Below are 21,496 nucleotides of genomic sequence, written 5' to 3' on the forward strand. Positions count from 1 at the left end.
TTTAATTATAAAAGTCCCCGCACTTGAATTGACTGTGTGATCCACGCGATTTCACTGCACCTGTATGTGTGTTTGTGATGTGGTGTGGTGTGTGAGTGTGTTTCTTCTAATTTACTGTCGTTTTGTTTTGTTTTCATTGTTGGGTGTGGAGGGGGGGGCACAACAGATGACGTTATGTGTGCATGCGGGTTGTTATTTTAGTCCGCAAACTGAGGAATCGCGCGGATGAAAGTTTGAGATGGCGGCCAAAAAAATTCACCTAGGTCTACAAATTACGATATTTAAGAAATGGGAATGCTTGTCTGATTTGTCGAATGAATCGTCCAAAGGGGGTATATCACTAAACTCACCTGTTGATGTATGCAAAGAAGGTGAAAGCGAAATACGACGTGAGGCACGATTACGAGGCAAATTGGTCATTAGATTTGGAGGCTAATCGCTGTGAAAAATATTATGAAACAGTATTGGTTATTCTATAATTTACTGGTTGTAGCATGGTAACTTTATGAATAAAACATTTGTCACACGGTGTAGTAATGCTAATGTTAACTGTTGGTCGAACTAATAATGACGTGTGTTAAATTCAATACTTAATACTGACCTTTATTAATGATTACATTAATCTTTGCAGTGTGAGATTGGAAAAAATACTCTGATGATGCCACATGAGTACACCAGTTTATGATCCATTTATTTTTTGGAATAAACCTGGAGTACACAGCTGCTGATGTAATGTTCATTGTTAATGCATCGTTTTCAAACATTGACCCTTGAAACTTTATACTTTTGAGTTTCAGAATTCCTGATTATCAGTCAAAATAGAAAAATGGGTTCCCATGATGAACGTTTACGGAACCCAACATTTTTAATCGTGGTTTCTCATTGGGTAATCCGACGGAACCGAAAAACGGTTACCATGAATTTCCGAAATCCTCAGGCCTGCTCCTGAATTATTTAAATTTTTGCAGAATTTGTTTATCATTGTATGTATATGTTGTTGTTTGTGTTATTATCATATGCAATTGAATAGATAGATCCTTTCAGAATTCGAAATTTGGGACTCTCTCAATCCATAATGGCACTCGTACTTCTCTGATCAGCGAGTCCCTGGGACTCGCTGCCGGTAAACTGTAAAATTCTCACTGAGAGATTAACGCTTTTTCTGCAGTCAGTGATTGACTTCTATGCAAAGTCATTTCTCAACTTGTGTTCCGTGCCACGTCATGCCTGTTGAGTGTTGATTTACTTCATATTAAGAAACTACTGCACAAAAACATTAATTCAAAAATGTATACCATATGATTTTATTTTATTTTTCTCAGTATAAATAACACGTACCCTGACTGTTCTACTCTTTGAATAAAAACACTTCATTCAAGCGTTAGGGAGTGCAAAGGGTTATGATGGAGGGGTGTTGCAAATCATGAAGACCTGCCAAGTGGTATGATAGCATTGTTTTATACATGTCCTCAGCTAGGCTTAGTTTCAAAATCAGTCTTTGGTCCTTGGCCTTGGCCTCGAAGGCAAGTCCTTGGTCCTTGGCCTTGGAAAATTTCTCAAGTCCTTGGCCTTGCCCCGGAAAATTTTCCAAGTCCTTGGCCGTTGGCCTTGGCTTCGGAGTCAAGTCCTTGGCCTTGACCTTGGCCTCGGGTTGCCGGTCCTTGGGCACAACACTGGTAGTAGTAGTCAAGGCAACTAGTGTTTGACATATGTCATTAAGTTTGCTGCCGCCGCGAACTGCAAGAAGCTCCAGCTTTGTCGATACTTTAGCATTTGGAATCTGCCACGGAAAGGATTTACTATCTCCAGCAATAAGATCATGTGATTTTACTCGTAATGCTAGTTGGTAGTTACTTGAACTTGTCAGACATCCCCCCAGCTGGTCTTGACATGGGGTGACTAGGGAAACTTAATTTACGATGAGAAATTGACAAAATTAAGCACAAATTGACAAACGCGAATAGCTGGAGGGTGCTGATTTAATGACAAAAGGAACAGGGTTAATATGAATAGTTGGAGATGAAAAACAAAATGTTACAGAATTTGAAATAAAACTACAGTGGTACCTCTACTTATGAAATTCATTGGTTCTGGTTTTAAATGCCCTAATCCATTCAGAATTGGCTTTTGCCTGACATTTTGTAAAGAACTTAAAGAACGTTGTCCAAGCACGTTTGCTTTTGTCGGCTTTTAACAATCCTTCAAAAATGTCCAAGGCCGACACCAGCATCGTGAGCGATCACCCGACTGGTGAACACTTTTTTTCTGCGTGACTCACATTTACATAAAACTATCGGAACGGCTCATGGCCCGAGGGGCGAATGATGAGCACACACACACACACACACACACACACACACACACACACACACACACACACACACACACACACACACACACACTTATGGTAGAGGTCCCTCTTAGCCAATGGGATGCTGTGAAGATGTCAGGTAATACCCAATGGGAGAGCAGCTGTAAATGTGTTGCGTTCAGGAACCTCGGAGCTGCGAGTAGCAGCCCATACTGTATTTTTACCTTTCATCTCTTGAAATTTCTTTCGTAACAAGAGGCAATATTTTCCCGTTGAGGCGTTTCTTAACTTGAAAATTTCGTATGAAGAGACGTTCGTAAGTAGAGGTACCACTGTATACTTTTTGGGTGTAAAAAAAATGAATTGGAGGACCCAGTCCTTTTCTTGATTGGGAGGGGCTGGTGCTAAGACATAATAATTGTTTTTTCTTTTTAGAATGAACAAGCCCCTAAATTCATCAAAAAGCTGATACACATTCAACACCCTTATTCATGAGAACCAAGTAAACTGGGACAAAAATAAATAAATAAATCCCGGAAAGACTGCAGTTGCCGGATTGGGAATATGCATGTGTCCACTGTACTTTTAAATTGCAATATCACCTGTCACCCCAAAGATGGTAGACATGTCTTAGTTGCGCTTAGATTGGGTAATATACAACCCTGCGCTACAACGTGAGCAGTCCTACTGATTTTTGGTGAATTTGGAATGATATGATATATACAGGACAATCAGACTACTTTAATAATGTTAAAATATTAAGTGAGCTGATTTTTGTGAAAAACGGCACACTAATCTTTTTCCATTTTCACCAACACCTCTCGAAGTCGACTCGGGACTAGTCTGCGGACTATTGCTTAAGCGCAATTGTATGTTTCGGCATGCCTATTATGGCTATTCTTGCTCTGTGCCAAACTGACATCTGTTCTAAATCTTGATTTATTTATCTATCCCATCTCATTGTGTGTGTGTGTGTGTGTGTGTGTGTGTGTGTGCGTGTGTGTGTGTGTGTGTGTGTGTGTGTGTGTGTGTGTGTGTGTGTGTGTGTGTGTGTGTGTGTGTGTGTGTGTGTGTGTGTGTGTGTGCGCGCGCGTGTGCACTTGTCAGCCTGTGACTGTGACTCTCTGTTCATGGACGGGACGTGTGAGGACAAAACGGGAAGATGCTTCTGCAAAGAAAAATACGCTGGTGACAACTGCGACCAGTGTGCTGATGGCTTTGTCAACTTCCCAGAGTGTTACCGTAAGGCTCTCTTTCTGATTAACACGATTTACGGGATAAATGACATCAATTGCTCATGTGTGCCCATTTGTCTGTCGGTCAGCAGCAGTTTTCCCCACGTATCCAAGCAACAACAATGGTGAGGCCAAACCAGCCGGAGAGATCATTAGTAAGTATTATATTCATCAAATAAATAGATAGCTTTATTGACATATCATGCAGCAAAGCCCAACCCACATGGACATCGACAGTAAAATACGAAAATAAACTCATTGTCATTGACAGTGTCATACTTGGTTGTTAGCATGACAAATACATACAAACAAAGAAATATTATTGTCGACCAAACACATTTAAAAAAAAAAAAATTATGAGATTGCCTTCTCTCCCATGTTTGTTGCACAAAATCCGCGAGCGCAAATAGACCTCTGCCACTTTTAAAAGTAGAGTTCATACTCATCAACAAGTTCAGAAATGTAATCACAGATCCTGGACATTTTATTCATGAGTATGGTCCTCAAATCATCAAACCATGGTCATTGAATAAATAAGGTTAAGCTTACTTTTTTTTTTTAACGTAGTCTCCCAGTACAGTCTCACACTTTTCCCATCTGTGCACAAGCTTCCATATTCCCTCAGCGCAAAAATCTTTGTCTCAGCCAGTTGCTCACAACACTTCGTCACAAAAAATGTAAGCTTCTATCTGTATTAGAAATCCTTATACCCCCCCCAAAAAAATCACCATATTTATTCAATGACCCTCGAACATGGTACAATAAAATAAAAAATGAATTTCATTTTCGACTTCCCTCAGATTACACAAGAGCCAAAAGACAATAGTTCTTTTCTCCTCTGGAGTAAGAGTGAATAAATAAATACCAGTATTATAGCTATCCGTTATGAGGCAGTACGTTCTGAGCTTTGGTTTGCGTCACAAATTCATGGCCCACGTATATTTAGAGCTGTCAAAGGATTAAATTATTTATCTAATTAAAAATGCAACGATCATAATTAACTCAAATTCACTGAAAATTAGTCGTGATTACTCAGGCATTTTTATCATTTCTGAATTTTCTTTTGTATTTTTTTGTCCTATTTTTCCCCATTTTAATGCTCTCATCAACATGGAATCATGAATCAGTTTTCTATGTGCAAAATGCAAATATTTACTGAAATAACAATTTCAATTTTCAATTTTACATGAACATTTTTCACTTGGAGCAGTTATTCACACATAATCTCTCACACAATATTACTGTCCATCAACAACAGTGAAAAAAATATTTTGTCACACAACAGCTGCTTTAACAGCTCTTTTTATGGAATCAAAACAGAGCAATATAACATTATTATTAAGTGCACATCTGTGGTAAACTAGTACTCAGCCTATAGTGGATTTAAGCCATGGTTGCATACTTTGTTTTTCTCAAGTTTGCTTTGAAGACAACAGTCAGGCTACGTTGCTTCTGTTGGTCCTTCTTGCGCTGAAGTCTCTCTACGGTTTTGTTTATACATCATTCCGGATGACTACACTTGGTTCGATGACAACACTGGAGACGTTTTATTTTCAGTGTGTTCGCTAAGTGGCTACCACTGCACCGCTGAACTCTCGACGTGCCTCAGCGCACCGTTGCTGTCAGACGAACACAGAGAAGCTCCACCCCATTATTTATATGGACACGGAACACAGTAATCTTCCACACAAAATAGTTCCAAACAATTAACAATCGCGTCAGTGGCATACATCGTATTTGGCAGGCTACCCGCTCTTTATTCACCAGAGGCTCGTCAACCTAGTCTCTTATTTCTCTCCTGAAACAGTGTCTTCTCCCGCTTGGTGTACCTTAGCCTTCTCCACTACGTACAATCTCTGTACACAGCTTGTAATGGAGGCGCTCGCTGGCAATCTGGAGCGGAGTCGATAAATGCAATGCGAATGATTTAATCTTGGGTCGAGCTGTGGACAATGTTGACAGGCTTGCATGCAGTAGCCATACATTTAGCTGTGGCTTCAGCAAATTTGTTCTTTGTCGTGTCATCCATTTTCTTCGCTTTGAAATGATGCATAGCTGTCTGTCTGAGACGAGGGGGTGGAGTGCTCACGTCAACTGTGTGCTTGGCCATTAAGTGGTATTTCAGACACGACGTGCTATGATGATAGTTCAGTTTACGACTGCAAAACATTCAGCTAACTTTGGTCTTGTCAGTGGAATAATCTGGCAACTTTTTAAAAGTAAACTTTCCATTCATAAACTCTTTAAGTATCCGTTTTCGGTTTCTCGCGCTGCCGTGGCTGGCAAAACAAACGTGCGTGGACCTGTGCAGCAAGCTTGTTGTTTTGTTTCTGGATTATTTATAGAGCAACATAACATCCGCTGTGACTGTGCCACGTTAATCTCGCGAGAATTTTTTTTTATCCCGTTAAAATTAATTTAAATTAATGCCAATAAATACGCGCTAAACTGACAGTATATATACTGTATATAAATGAAAAAGTGGGTCGCCTTTAACCTATGGTGGTGCATGACCACTATCACAGAAAATTTTATGTCCTCAAGAACATAAAATGTCTTTTTTCTGTGCCATGTGTGCTCTTTCTTTTCGGTTACATATTGCCTCTCATACTTACTTTCCCATCACTTTATGCCACATTTTCATGTTGTATCTTACACAGTTTGTGTTCCCCAGATTCTCTTCTCACAAAACAAAGCTCCAACTAGATTAGTAACAGATCTTGTGTTTGGAATTTCAACAAAATCTACAGTTTTGTTTTGTTTTTTGTTTGTTTTGTTTTTTTGCCCAGATTGTGAGTGTAGCGCAGCTGGCACTATTGACAACTCATGCAGACCCGATCCTCAAAGCAGAATATGCTTGTGCAAGCCTGGCTTCACTGGTGACCACTGTGACATGTGTGCGCCGGGTTTCCATGGACTCAACTGCCAGGGTGAGAACATCAAGGCCAGCCATGGGCTCCCACTTGAATCTCGACATGGTCATGCAAGCCTATGTGAGCAGAAGGCAGTGGAGTAGCATTCCCCGGCGGAAAAACTTTTAACACCCACACGCACACACATTCCCAGACAAGCAGGCGCACACACTCTCACACCTAAATATTGACAAAAATGCAATCAGAGGTGTCTCTTGAATAATTGGTTTATGTGACCTGCCACCCAGGATATACACACAGCTGTGTCAACAGTGTTTCTTTAAACTCTTTGTCATTGTAAGTAGATTCACTTACAAAACACCATTCTGCTGATTCCGTCGTTTGTTTGTGTTTGTGTGCGTGTATGCGCAGCGTGTCAATGTTCAGGTCCCGGTTGCCTGGATGGTTCCTGTGACACGCTACTGGGTCACCATGTGTGTCGCAGTGGTTTCCACGGTTACAATTGTGAACAGTGTGCACAAGGCTACTTCAACTACCCACTGTGTCAACGTGAGTCACAGGCTATCTGATGTGTTTGCATCAAATTGTTGTGTTGTGTCTTTTGATGGCATCAAATGTTAGAATAGCATCATGGAAACCTGTGTTGTGTTGTGCTATCCACAGTGTGCGGTTGCAGTTCTGTGGGCTCGCTGCCTGAGGTGTGCGACCCATCCGGTCGCTGTCTATGCAAAGCTGAATTCCAGGGTCCTCGGTGTGAACGGTGCCGATCTGGATTCCACTCTTACCCCAATTGTCAAGGTTATATGTCAATATACACATATGCTTTCATATCTGGACCACATCTATGACTTTGATGTAGTATTTAAATGGACGAAGCACTGAAACGAGGATATGAACTAGGACGGGTGGTATGGTGGTCGACAAGTTAGCACAGAATAGAGGCGCAGGGTTCCATTCTGGCTCCAGCCTTCCTGTGTCCCTTAATTGTCACTCGGTGTAATTGTGAGTGCAAATGGTTGTTCGTCCATGTATGCCCTGCAATTGGATGGCAACCAGATCAGAGTGTACCCCGCCTCCTGCCGGAAAACTGCTGGGATTGGCGTCAGCACGCCAGCGACCCTTCTTAGGACACACGAATGAGAAAATGGATGGATGGTGGGATGGATGGATGAAGTAGAGCATGGAACTAGGACAGGATCTTTGGCTGGTTCAGTGCGGCTCCCGGGCTTTCACATGACAAGCGTTGAAAACGCCTTGGCGGTGGCGCTGTCATTCAAACAATGGCATACATCAGAATTTATGATGTCAGCCTATCATCAATCCCATGACTTGATTGACATAAGGGCAATCAGTCAGATGACAACTGAATTTTGACCTTTACGTCACCGCTCATGCGCAACCAATTGCGTTAAGTGCTCAGATAATCAGCAAATTACCTCTGATTTTAAGGCAGGGGTGCCCTATATGTCGATCGTAATCGACCGGGAGCCTTCGGACTGGTCCCAAGTCGACCACGAGGGGTTGGGGGTTGGGGGGTGGGGGTGAGATTTGTCTGTCTGTGTGTTTGGTTTCATTCATCTGATTTGAAGAGCATTGTTCAAGAGAAGGAATGCCAGAAGTCCCTGCATTAAGGTGCTAAGCAACATGCATAGTAAGAGAAAAACATTATATAGTTTTTTGAACTCGGTTGAACTGAGAGTTTGTGTGTGTGAGACAGTGCACACAGTGCTCATTGTTGAAAATGACTGGCCTGTGGTCTTATTACTGTCGGAGTAAATTTCTGTCATGTTTGTGTGTGATGTTTACAAGAAATCTGGCTGAGCAGAGGTCTCTCTCTCTCTCTCTCTCTCTCTGTGTAAAGAACGGATGGGAAGCTATGTGTGCCCATGTGTACGATGTGGCTGTTTGCAGTAACACAGTAAAAAAAAAAAAAGCCTCTTAGTCTCTGACTAGTTGGCCACCCCTGCCCGGGGACATGGGGGGGCAAGCAGTTGCACTCAACAACTTGCATAGCTATAATTATGCAAGGGCATAGGACACAAGGTTAAGGTTCCTTATTGGTCCTCAAATTTGGAAAGAAGGAAAGAAGCTGCAACACATCAAAGATGCCCAACAGAAACATCCGACAGCACAGTAAAAGATGAATAGACAGACCAGCACTGGATGTTGCCACTCACACACTATCACAAATACACATTCATGTGACATCCCAGCACGCCAAAATAGACCTCATCTCACCCCACTTCTGCATTTCAACATTCCAAGACATCAGTCTCACATCCCATGGAGCTGCTCAGAAATGGACCCAAGCAGGCACGGTGGGCATGAACCCAAGACTTGGACCTAAGACATGGACTCACATGTAGACTTAGGACATCGATCTACACCAGGGCTGCTCAAACCTTTTGGATCGAAGATCTACTTTTCGATCAACTAACCTCCCGATCTACCCTTACCGGCACACACACACACACACACCCTGATGAGTAACCGCCTGAAACTGAGGCATGCACTTTTGCAGCCTGTTAACTATCGTAGCTCACACGTACCGTTTTAAAGTGCTTCCCTGGGCCCTCCTAGATTCCTATTCTTTACTCGTACCCTCGGTGAATTGTACACGAAGCAAACTCTGAATGAGAATAATGATGATAAAAGATAGAGCGCAACAGTTCTGATCACAAGCTGCAATTGCAGAGTGTTGAGAGCTAACAACTTCCGGTGACGTAATCACGCACCATCATAAATTCAAGATTTACCTGATTTACCTCAAGATTTATTTTATTTTTAAATATTTTTTGGGTGAAAATTAGACTGATAAGATGATTAGGGTGCAGTGTACAATAACACAAAAAATATATTAAAAAATATATTATTAACATGTACAAAGACACACAAATGGTTGTTTGTTTTTTTTCTCCTCGACACTCCTCGGATCTACTTGGGACCTGTATTAGATCTACCAGTAGATCAGGATCTACCTAATGGCCACCCCTGATCTACACTGACCAAGGAATACAGTATAGACGTTGAGCATGCACGGATGACTAGGACATGGAGCACAACAATGCCTCGATATTGAGTGCTTCATATGTTGAGGTGTCAAAATCAAGTGTTCAGTCGTTATTGCAGTGTGCACGTGTGACCCTCGCACCTCATATGAGACCAGCTGCACGGCGTTGGGACAGTGCCACTGCCGACCTAACTACAGCGGGGCTTCATGTGACCAGTGTGCGCCCGGTTACTATGGCTACCCCAGCTGCACACGTGAGTGCTGGGCGATTTTTTTGTTTGTTCGTTTTTTAATTGATAGCCTCAACCGTTTTGTGTGTGTGTGTGTGTGTGTGTGTGTGTCCATGTCCGTGTGTGTGCGCGCATGTGGGTGTCTGTGTGTTTTGCAGCATGCCAGTGTTCCACAGAAGGTTCTCGCTATAATAGCTGTGATCAAGTGACCGGTCAGTGTGTGTGTCTGCACAACATTCGTGGCCTACGCTGTGACAGCTGCGCTCGCGACAGCTATGGCTTTCCAAACTGTCAAGGTAAACACACACACACACACACACACACACACACACACACATTCACACAAAACACAACAACAACATAACTCACTGTCCGTCTTTCTTTTGATAACGTCATACAAAATAAAATAAAATAATTAATTTTCACTCCTTCTTGTCACACACCACAAATTTAAAATCAAAGCACTTTGTTCACACAAGGCTCCTTGATCAGGCCATCTTCATGTCCTGACCCCCCCCCCCCAACTCCCCATTCCCCCTCCCCGCCAAAAATACACAACTGAGAATTATTATTTCATGAGCAGTGATTGCAAGAAGCTAAGATCGCAATCTACATCTTCACTCAGTGCCCTTATTTGTCAAACATGACAACCAGAAGTCATTTGTTGCCCAAAAACTGCTGGACAACATATTTTTTAATTAATGCTGTAGCGCCTCTCAGACTTGATAAACTCCACCTAACAATAATGAAATGAAAGCTCTCTGCCAGGTTTATCTGACCTTTCTGCTCGTCCTGTAAGGTGGGTTTTCAGGGATTATATACGAGGTTTACATCCTTTTTTATTTTTTAATTTTTTTTGTTTTTTTGGTCATGAATGAAGTTCTCCAGTCAACTGTGGCAATGTGCTCTATTTTGATCTGCCGATTATATGCTCGACCACATGAATGAAAACAGCCCATTTCCAGCTGTGTGACGTGCCAATTAATGAAAACATCTTGTGACTTATCAAGATGGAGTTCTGACGCCTGTCTGATTCGCAGTGTAGTTACAATTGTCATGTACACTTGGGCCCTGCTGTCCTGTATCAGGACACTGGGGGTTGCTGGACCCTAACCCAGTTGGGGGAAAAGCGGACTACACTCTGAACTGGTCGCCAGCCACTTGTGGGGCACACATTGTTTTAATTTTTTTAAAGCTTTTAAACGGCTTGATAAAAAGTCATGGAAGGAACATGCCATTTTCAAGTGCGTGAACGTCGACGTCATTACGCATTTACGTCAAGACAGAACATGCGCAGGCCGGACGCAGCTAGCGTATTCCAATTGAACCGCATGCATGATGTCTGTTCGGGTTGGCAAAAAGAATAAACATCAAGTGACTGTCAACGACTACACTCAGATATTTTTTGAGAAGTTTTCCAGTTTTAACAAGCTGGTCCTCATGTGAAACTCTCAGTCATCATTTCCTGCTTTAGATGAGCAACAATCTCCTTTTTATGTAGTTGTTGTTGTTTTCTAGCTGGTACCATGATTCAACACTCGACAAAAAAAGTCCAATTTGTATTTCTGCCTAGAGCCATTTCTGAATATTTAACCCATTTTTTTTATTCACTAACTGCCAATTCATCGAGAGAAAGCCGGCGCTGAACTGTTCTGACCAAATATTGTACCAAAAAAAAAAAAAACGACAAACAAAAAAAAAAAACCTGAGGGGCCAAGATTTCTCTGATTCAAAGCATCAGTCCCCTTTCAATCTTGAAATCTGATAGCTGTTTCGAAGCATGTGCAATTTGCTGTACTTTGCAATGTGCTGCATTAGAAGTCTAAGAACGTTACTGTAGCACACAGGTGTCAAACTCTAGGCCTGGGGGGCATATCTGGCCCGCCACGTCATTTTATGTGGCCCGCAAAAGCAGCTCAAAGATGTCAACTTCTATGATCCTTTCTAAAATGTCTACCGACATTTTGAATTCTCACATGTTATAAATAAGAGATATATTCTAAACATTTTTTTTGATGCCAAACCCCCCATGATAGTAACCTCAACAATATTTGAATCAACAGTTATTCTTGACTTCTTCAATGGTTTCAGTCACAATGGCCCTCCAAGTCAAATGGAAACTAAAATGTGGCCCGCACCAAAAATGAGTTTGACACCTTGTAGCATATGCTTTGGCAATCAAGAGATATTTTGCTTTTACATAAAGATTGGTCAGCGCAACATTGTCATTACCTCTTTCCCATTTACAGACAAACTGTCAAGGGTCTCATTCACCAGCCACTGTACAGGTCAAGAGATCAGCAGAAATAATTTTACTTTCCAATGTTTTACATAATACAAAGGCTACGAAATGGGCCGAAAATATTCTGGTTTGTTTGCACTTGTGTCTGAAGTTTCTCCTTGAGTAAAGAGAGATTAGTTTTGAGAAGTTATCATTTTTGGTTTTTGAGGAGACCCACACCTTCTACAGATTTCATCACATTCCTGATTGTCATCTACCTTTTTTTTATTGGTAACAGAAAAAAATGTAGCTCATGAACACAACCAGGGATCCACATCGATAAGATTTTGTCAATACGGCTTCACTTAAAGGGGATGCTTATCGATCTGATGCACTTAACAACAGTATTCATCAATACTTTTTTGTTTAGAAAAACACAGAAACAAAACTATCAGAGCTCACATTTTCTTTTTTTTTCTTGTATCTACATTGACATAAATGTAAAAAAATTATTTGAACAAATCTCTATTGTACTGTTAAACTTTACATCAGTGGTCCTCAACTAGAAATGCTGTCGGTCCACTTTTTTTTTTTTTAATAAGACCAAGGTCCGGTCCCATGCACGGCGGTCATAAGCTAAGCTTATACAAATCAACACTCCTCACAACCAACCAATAATGGGGTGCATGAAAATAACAATTATTCAAGTCAAGTCAAGTCAACAGTATTTATAAAGCACTTTCAAACAGCCATCGCTGCATACAAAGTGCTGTACATGGAGCGATTTAACATACACAATAAACAGTAAGACCAATCGGTAATAAAGGCGGTAGAAAGCACCGAGCAGTAAAATCAAGAGCAAATCTAAGTCATGCTGAGTCGAACGCCAAAGAATACAAGTGAGTTTTGAGGAGGGCTTTAAAGATGGGCAGCGAGGAGGCTTGCCGAATGTTCAGTGGGAGGTCATTCCAGAGAGAGGGAAACAGAAAAGGCTCGATCCCCTCTGAGCCTCAGTTTAGTTCTTGGTACTTCTAACAAGGACTGGTCCACAGACCTGAGGCGCCGGGCAGGTGTGTAGGGGCGGATGAGCTCAGAGAGGTAAGGTGGCGCGAGATTATTCAGAGATTTGAAAACAAAGAGGAGGATTTTGAAAATAACTCTAAAATGAATGGGGAGCCAGTGAAGGGATGCCAGAGTAGGAGTTATATGCTCCCTCTTACGAGTACCTGTCAAGAGGCGAGCAGCGGCATTCTGGACCAGCTGAAGGCGCTTAATGGAGGACTGGCTGACTCCAAAGTAAAGGGCATTGCAGTAATCCAGCCGGGATGTGACAAAGGCATGAATTACTGTCTCAAAGTGTTCATGTGAGAGGAGAGGTTTTATTTTGGCCAGCTGTCTAAGGTGAAAGAAGCTTGATTTAACAACAGCACCAATTTGCCGATCGAGTTTGAAATCACTGTCCAGTTTAAGGCCCAAGTTTGAGACCGTTGATTGCAGATAAGGAGACAGGGGGCCCAAGTCTACAGGATGGAATGTACAAGGGCTATTGGGACCAAACAATATCACCTGTCTTCTTTTCATTGAATTTCAAGAAATTTTGTGCCATCCAGGTTTTGATTTCTTCCAGACAGGATAGGAGTGGCCTTTCACTTTGCCAGTACACAGCAAATAATGAGGGGTACTGTGTTGAGGCACAGGAACTCTTTTATTTTGTTAAGTTGTACCTGCTTAATAATAGAAATAGCTCTTTTAGGGAAATAAGACATTTTTATTTTAACTTTGTTAAACAGTAGTTGTAATTTTCCCATTAATTTAACAAAAAGAAAACAAAATACTAATTTTCCCAAAATAAATACTAAACATAAAAACAAAAATATCCTTTTCATTTGTACAATTCCCCTCTTCACATCCCTTCTGAAATCACTTAAAAAATATATCAGAAGAGGAATTAAGAACCATTTTCAATACTGACACAAGGGAGCACAGGAATGTGCAGTGCTTTTCTTCCACTATAAGTGAATGCAATGTCTGAGGCATGCAAATATTATTTGAGGACGCCATTGGGATGTTCATTTACCATGTTGCGTTGTTCTGCTATTAAACAGCTGCAAAGTAGACGGCAGCAGAACTGCACACAATCGAAACCTCCCGCGATTCGTTTTGTCTAATTGTCTGTGTGCGGCTCTCCTGGGCTGAAGCTGTGAGCACACTGTGGCGTCGCGCATGCGTCGGTTTCCTGACACAATCATCCATTTTGAATGCGTGCTGACGCTTATGTATGGACACACCTTAAGTTCAGAGGAGCCAATCAGCGCATCGTATATGCTTACGCATATGTATGGACACACCTTAAGTTCAGAGGAGCCAATCAGCGCATCGTTATTGCCGACATGCCCTGCTCAGGCAAGGTCTCGAGTGAGTCAAACATTATACACACAAAGTCGCGCTGACGCGGTCCTCTGCATTACATCTGTTAGTGCACGCAAAGAATACAACGGATAATTTTAACAAGCGATTGCGGTAATGCGCAGATTATAGTCCACAAATATAAAATGTATAACGTAAAAATCAATTTATAAATTATTTTATACAATTTGCCGAGGGTCCGGACAGAGGAGGTCCGGACAGAGGAGGTCGGCGGTCCGGACAGAGGAGGTCGGCGGTCCGGTCGTGGATCGCGGTCCGCCAGTTGAGGAAGAGGGCTTTACATAAACAATTATTTCGTGTAAAAGAAATCTTGTGTTGAGCAACACGACTCATGCTGTCGGGTCGCAAAAAACACTTGTGAGGTGAGATGCACACTTTCTATGTTTGTTAAGCTTGCTTGTGTTTCTCCCTAATATTTTAATGATTGACTGCGACATTGCAACCTCATCACTTCTTCCCTCTCCAGTCGACAGGCAATATCCCTCGCTATTTCGCGGTTCGTTTATCGCGGCTGAAGTGCATCACACATTTTTTCAAACGTATTAATTAAAAAAATCCATATACATAGAGTACAGTACTGTATATGTTGCTCTATGTGACTCGCTGTTGTTTTGCAGCTTCTCTCAGACTTCAAAAAAAAATGTAACCTGTATATGTTTATTGGTCGCTACTTCGCGGATTTTTTTTTCATCGCGGGTGGTTTTGATCCCCATTAACCACGATAAACAAGGGATTACTGTACAATCCAAACTGGGAAAAAAAAACAACTTTTACCGACGGTGGAACGGTTGAATTGAGTGAAAATATCGTAACGACATCAGTGATGCAGAAGGAGCAAAATAGGGTTCATGTACGCTATATCAATTGAAAATTAATCATAATCATTTCTCCAACCGCCTTGACACAACCGTTAAGGTTGGAGCCTATTAATAATAAAAAAAATGAAAGAAATATGGTATTGTATTTTATTGTATAGAGTTTTAAACAATTCTAAACGGGACTCGGTACCCATGCCTTACCACAACACCGACTAATGCTTTTAGAAAAGTATCACATTTCTTGTATATAGACCACTGGTTCTTAACCTGGGTTCGATGGAACAACCAGGGGTGAATCAGTCTCAGGTGTTCGACGGAGCCTCTGCCATGGAGGTTGAGACACACGACTCAACCTATCAATTAGTTATCACACGCCCGCTTGGCCATCACTGGCTGCTTCATTTTGTGCACAATTCCTTCAAAAATTCCTTCATAAACTTCAACTTGTTCAGAATTCAGCAGCCGAGATCATCACGAGAACCCCCTCCTTCCATCATATCACCCCCATCCTCCGACAGCTCGACTGGCTTCCTGTCAAACTTAGAATCAACTTCAAAATACTTCTCTATACATTCAAAGCCATCCATAACCTTGCGCCCCCCTATCTGTCAGATCTTCTTCAAATCTCCATTCCCTCTCGCTCACTCAGGTCCTCATCCTCCCTCCACCTTTTTCTACCCTCTGCCCGTCTCAATACAATGGGTGTCACATTTCGGTTTTTCGGTCTGGCCAGCAGGTGGCAGGAGCGGTCTCTCTAGCACACCTGCTGGCAATCATTAATCATTAGAGACACTATTTAAGGACTCCTACGTTCGACACCTGTTGTGGGAGTATTGTTTATGGCATTGCTTACCTCGTTGCTCATTGAATAGTGGCTTTTGACCTCGTCGTGTTTTCGCGTGTAGTCTCGGTACCAAGTTTGTGTGTAAGTACCATTTTGTTTTGATGATCTGGCTTTTCTCGCGTGTACAAAGTGTTACATAGTTTTTCGTTCGTAGTTTGTGGCTTTACTTTCCTTTTCTTGCTCTTTTGTGCAAGCTCCTTTTGTTAGTCGTTTTTGATTTACCTCCTGGTCCTCATTGTGGACCAGCGCTTTATGTTCTCGCTTATTTTCGATTTGGACATTAAATTGTCTTTACATCGGAGACCTTGTTTTTGTCTACGTTTTTTGGATCCCCCTCCCTAACTCGGTTTACCCGAGTTCGTAACAATGGGGTGCAGAGGCTTCAGTCGCTCTGGCCCCAAACTCTGGAACTCACTTCCTCCCAACATTCGTAATATTGACTCTCTTTCCTTATTCAAAACCCAGCTCAAAACCCACCTGTTCAGACTTGCCTACCCGCCTTAAATCTTTATTTTTTTATTTATTATTTTATCTGTATTTTACTATTGGTCTTGGCTGTACAGTGTCCTTGAGTGTTGTGAAAGGCGCTTACAAATGTGATGTATTATTATTATTATTATTATTATTATTACAATTAAAACACATATACTTTATACTAATACTAATTGTGTTTACCTTTTTCTGTTTTTACTATATGCGTTTGTAAAAAAGCATATTTTTATTTTTCACAAATGAAGGACTTGCTGAACCGGTTGTGTTCGGTACCTCAAACAAGGTTTAGCTGCACCTGTAACAGCATTTGCTTCTGAAGTGGTTCTGACTACAGCCTTTAATTTATGCAGCAAATAAATGACATTATGGTCTGCATACTGCTTTCTAAGTTGTTGCCAAAACAAAGATCAAGAGTTTAGATGTGTGGGACGGGTTGACCTATTACTGTAGGGCAGGCAGCTGGTGAGACAGACGGTACTTTAGTCGTTTGGGCCAGGCATAGACATGAGGGTGGTGGTAATTAGTCCGAACGCCCGCATAAATTAAAAAAAACAAATTAAAAAAGATACATTCATTGCATCTTAATTAGGTTAGGTGTGAACACTTGCTCTCATTGTGTGGATGGATGCGTGGGCATTGCGCTCATTAATGTTGGCGCTGATAGTGATGTTGACCAAGAGGCTTGGCGTATCATGGTGATTTTTTTAAGCCATGTTTCATCAAACACACAAAATTGCTTGTGTAAATTTGCAGTCATGCTCGGCTCTTAGCACGACACCATCAAGTTTGTTTTTTACCAAGCGAACCTCACGCCTGAACGAGCCCCATCAGATGAGCGAATTGACAGAAGGTGTTTTCTGGTGTAGGAGAGGACGGAGAACCGTCTCTGAAAATAGGCTCTAATGTCATTTCTCTTCTGTCTTTATCTGTTCATTCATCCAATGGGTATTCATCTACTAACAATGTAGTTGAATACATTTTTAAAGTAGTATCGTTTGTTGAGCGTGGCTTTCTGATCTTGCTCGAGACAAATAACGTGTGTGTGTGTGTGTGTGTGTGTGTGTGTGTGTGTGTGCGCGTGTGTTTCCAGCTGGCACATGTCATCCTGCTGGTTCCATTCACTACGGCGTTCCTCCTCCTGTGGTGAGTTTTTAGCATTCTAGCAGCATTGTAAAGATTAAATTGTTTTGTATATTACTATTCCGACAAATGAATAACCTTTTTGGTGACCTTAACATGCTCCAAACTCCCTGAATTTTTAAGCTCCTGTATTTTGGTGAAAAAGAGGTGTTTTCTTAGACGTAAAAATGCTGCCTATAACCACATAAGATACTCATCCTCATAGAACCATTTTTGGTCTCTGTTACAACCCTTTATCAAGGTATCCACCTAGAACCCTTCAAGAGGGCTCTACCTCGAACCCAACATACAGGGTTGCATCCCCAGAAGCGACTGTGAAACATTCCACAGAGAACCCCGTATGAGAGATTCTACAAAGAACCCTTTCACCCAACAAGGGGTTCATCTAGATTTCACACAGGGAGTTCCACTAAGATCACTTTCATATTTCAAGGATTTTGTCGAGAGCAGCGGTCACCAATCTTTTTGCTACTGATAGCTACTTCCTGAGTACCGATCAATGCAAAGGGCTACCTGCTTGATTACACCCTTCTGAAAAAAGACATATCATAATGTTGCTGGAAATAATTCTGTTCAAGATAAGCGGTGTTGAAAATAGACGGACTGGTGGATGATGTTGTTGTTATAAATTTTCATCTCACATCTCATCATCTGGAAACATCAATATCAACGTGCAACTCTTTATTTCTAGAAGTCTCCGCCAGTGTTGACATTTTCATATTCTTATTGTTCATCATTACTAGAAAATCACAATGTCCCATCACTGGTGAGCTATTTTTAGTGGGGACCCCGCAGGCAACTCATTTGGGCCTCGAGGGCTACCTGCTGCCCGTGGGCACTGCGTTGTTGAGCCTGCACAGGGAACTCTTTATAAGCATTTCACCGTTAACCCGTTTGTCTACTCAAGGTTCCATGAAGGACAACATTGTAGTCTACAGATCAGGCAAAATTATTGAATCCTTTTGTGTTCATCCATCATTGTTTACATTGAGGAAATTTTTGATGTGGATTTTTTTATTTCAATCTTCAAACAATAATCGATAAGGAGTCTTTGAGGGAAAGCCAACAAAGCAGGAGAGGTTATGTACTGTAGGTCCTGGAAGGGGAATAGGACAGAAATGAGTGTCGAACCAGTGGAATCGGCAACATGACACAAGCCAAAAAACACCAGGCTGTCCTCAGCAGGTGGTTTTAATAAAATCTCCAGTGACATAGAAAGGGAGGACAGAAAGAAAATAGACGTGTAGCAGTATTTACTTTGGAACTGAAATCATTCGAGTAGACTAGCACCATTCTGGGCAAAAGCAAACGGAACTACCTGTTAGGTGGGGAAAAAAACGGAAATTGTCAGAATCTGTATGGTTTGTGCGATACGGCCATATAGTAAGATTCACCACAAAATCCGTATGAACTATGGCTAAACCGTATCAGTTGACAGGTATGCTTAGATGTTGTACAGTACTTTAATATTTTGCACTTGTTTTGGTGAAAATAAATCATATAAACTGACTGTCTCCTCCTCTTGACATTCATCCTCTCAGGGCCAATGTGAGTGCCGTGATGGCGTTGACGGCGTGGCCTGTGACCGCTGTAAACCTCTGTACTGGAACTTGTCCCCCAACTCTCTTGATGGTTGCACAAGTAAGACTTAAGATATTATGAACACTTAAAGCCTCACTCATTGCTGGGACCTGACGTGTGTGTGTGTGTGTGTGTGTGTGTGTGTGTGTGTGTGTGTGTGTGTGTGTGTGTGTGTGTGTGTGTGTGTGTGTGTGTGTGTGTGTGTGTGTGTGTGTGTGTGTGTGTGTGTGTGTGTGTGTGTGTGTGCGTGTGTGCGTGTGTGCGTGTGTGCGTGTGTGCGTGTGTGTGTGTGTGTGTGTGCGTGTCTTCCTGCACAGAGTGTGAGTGTAACATCGCAGGAACGCTGAGCGGTGTTGCCGAGTGTGCACAGGTGAGTAAGTTGTGAGCACTGCAAGTTTGCCATTATTTTTGTGCAACATTTTATGTGAATTTATTGGTCAATTTCCAAATTGTAAAACCACAGGACAGCGGTCAGTGTCACTGTAAGCCAAACATCTGCAGCAGCACCTGCGCCGCATGCCAAGATGGCTTCTACAACCTGCAGGAGCACAGCTACTTTGGCTGCCAAGGTGAGTTATTGTCTTCTGGCTGAGACATCAGTCCAAAGATTTTTACCCTAAGGGAATATGGAAGCTTGTGCACAGATGGGAAAAGTGTGTGACATTGCTGGGAGACCACGTTGAAATTTTTTCTTCAAAGTAAGCTTCTATCTGTAGTAGAAGTCCTTACACTGAAAAATTCACCTTATTTATTGAATGACCCTTTTACTAATGAGGCAGTTTTTGTCTGTAACGGGGAGAAACATATGTAAGGATTAGAAGTACAAAGTAGTCTGAAACTATGTATGTACGCCATGGAAATACCTCAAATGTCATCTTTCATCAGGTAACCAAATCTTTTAACTTGGTTACTTGACACCTCTGGTGCTGTCTTACGTTGTGCATGCAGGGTGCCAGTGTGATATCGGTGGCTCCGAAGGTCAATCATGTGATGAGCGACGCGGCCGCTGTCACTGTCGACCCAACGTACATGGACTCAAGTGCAACTTGTGAGTTCAAACCCATTTACGAACACAAACTGGTAAATCATAGAGCAGCTAAGAACAGAGATCTCACATTTCCATGCTTTGTTTAATTCGATACATTTGTGATGTGACCTTGTGTGCAGAGCCGCTGTGGATCATTATTTTCCTGATCTTCACCACCTCAAGTTTGAGGTGGAAGAGGGCACCATGTTGGATGGCCGGCCGGTACGCTTCGGCTACGACCCTGTGGAATTCCCTGGCTTCAGCTGGAGGGGTTATGCTCAAATGTCCCCCATCCAGGTCAGGAATGTGACGATATGTTCTTTGTAGCCGTGTCTCTTCACACTTCGCTGCTTGAAGCTGATCATGGATCGCCCTCACAAACTGAAAAGGCTCCGATGTGTTTTAGGTTAACTGCACACCAGCTGAACTTGATCTTTAGATTGAAGTCCTAAGGAACTGCTGGCACATAGGCCACGATTTTCAGCCTCAAATGTCTTTTTTACTTTCCTGCTTCCCTTTATACTGAATGTACAGATTATGTTTTCAAACACTGTGGGAAACGGAGCCAGTAGGCCTTTTGGCCCTCCAACTGGTATGCCTACTACAGCACCCCTGATGACCAAAGGTGGTACTGGAGCCCTTGGTTGAACACCCATGGAAAATGAATGTGGGAATTTTCCCGATCAACTTTTTCTCGCTTACAGGGGGCCCGGACCTCCAGCTTGGGCACCGGGGGTCGCCACACTTTGCAATTTCGTTTTGTTTTGTCCCCCGACACCAGCATGCCTCCAGGGCGCTGGGTCTTACTTCCAGGGGAGCCGAAGCATGCCACCACTTAGCCCAGCGGTGTCAAACTCATTTTTGGCGTGGGCCACATTGTTTCCCTTGGAGGGCCGTCATGACTGTGAAAACGTATAAAGAAGTCAAAAATAATGGTTCATTCAATGTTTGTTTAAGTTAGTGTAATGAAGGATTTGATAAGAAAATCCTTACAATAGCTCATTTATTTATTACATAAGAGAAGTTGAAATTTTGGTACAGATTTTAGCAATTATCGTAGAAGTTGACATGTTTGATTTGCTTTCCCAGGCCACACAAAATGACGTGGTGGGCCAAACCTGGCCCCCGGGCCTTGAATTTGACACCTGTGACTGTGCCTGAGACGGTGCATCATCCACGGACACACTTTTTACACTTGACACTGAAAATTCAAGATTAAATTGAATGAACAAAAAAAAGAAAGCATAAAATAACTTAAAACAGTCCTGCAATGTGGACATTGTTCCA

The 21,496-nt window shown here is 42.1% G+C and overlaps 1 protein-coding gene and 1 long non-coding RNA gene across 6 annotated transcripts in view; one reads left to right on the top strand and one right to left on the bottom strand.

Moving 5' to 3' along the window:
• The window catches only part of lama5 (laminin, alpha 5), a 190,183-nt gene that overhangs the window by 66,819 nt on the left and 101,868 nt on the right, over positions 1-21,496 (top strand). For 3 of the 5 annotated variants that reach the window (XM_052058657.1, XM_052058658.1, XM_052058659.1), the window contains exons 10-22: positions 3,419-3,553; positions 3,636-3,701; positions 6,336-6,476; positions 6,831-6,968; positions 7,083-7,217; positions 9,549-9,683; positions 9,818-9,955; positions 17,552-17,604; positions 19,143-19,242; positions 19,500-19,552; positions 19,646-19,751; positions 20,131-20,230; positions 20,350-20,506. In XM_052058657.1, coding sequence (XP_051914617.1) covers positions 3,419-3,553; positions 3,636-3,701; positions 6,336-6,476; positions 6,831-6,968; positions 7,083-7,217; positions 9,549-9,683; positions 9,818-9,955; positions 17,552-17,604; positions 19,143-19,242; positions 19,500-19,552; positions 19,646-19,751; positions 20,131-20,230; positions 20,350-20,506 — 1,457 coding nt within the window. The remainder of the gene's footprint in view (positions 1-3,418; positions 3,554-3,635; positions 3,702-6,335; positions 6,477-6,830; positions 6,969-7,082; positions 7,218-9,548; positions 9,684-9,817; positions 9,956-17,551; positions 17,605-19,142; positions 19,243-19,499; positions 19,553-19,645; positions 19,752-20,130; positions 20,231-20,349; positions 20,507-21,496) is intronic. The other 2 variants (XM_052058660.1, XM_052058661.1) reach the window with 1 other exon arrangement.
• Positions 1-21,496, bottom strand: part of LOC127596442 (uncharacterized) — a 114,017-nt gene that overhangs the window by 20,253 nt on the left and 72,268 nt on the right. The window lies entirely within an intron of this gene.

Source organism: Hippocampus zosterae, chromosome 2 (assembly GCF_025434085.1).
Source record: "Hippocampus zosterae strain Florida chromosome 2, ASM2543408v3, whole genome shotgun sequence".
Taxonomy (NCBI): domain Eukaryota; kingdom Metazoa; phylum Chordata; class Actinopteri; order Syngnathiformes; family Syngnathidae; genus Hippocampus; species Hippocampus zosterae.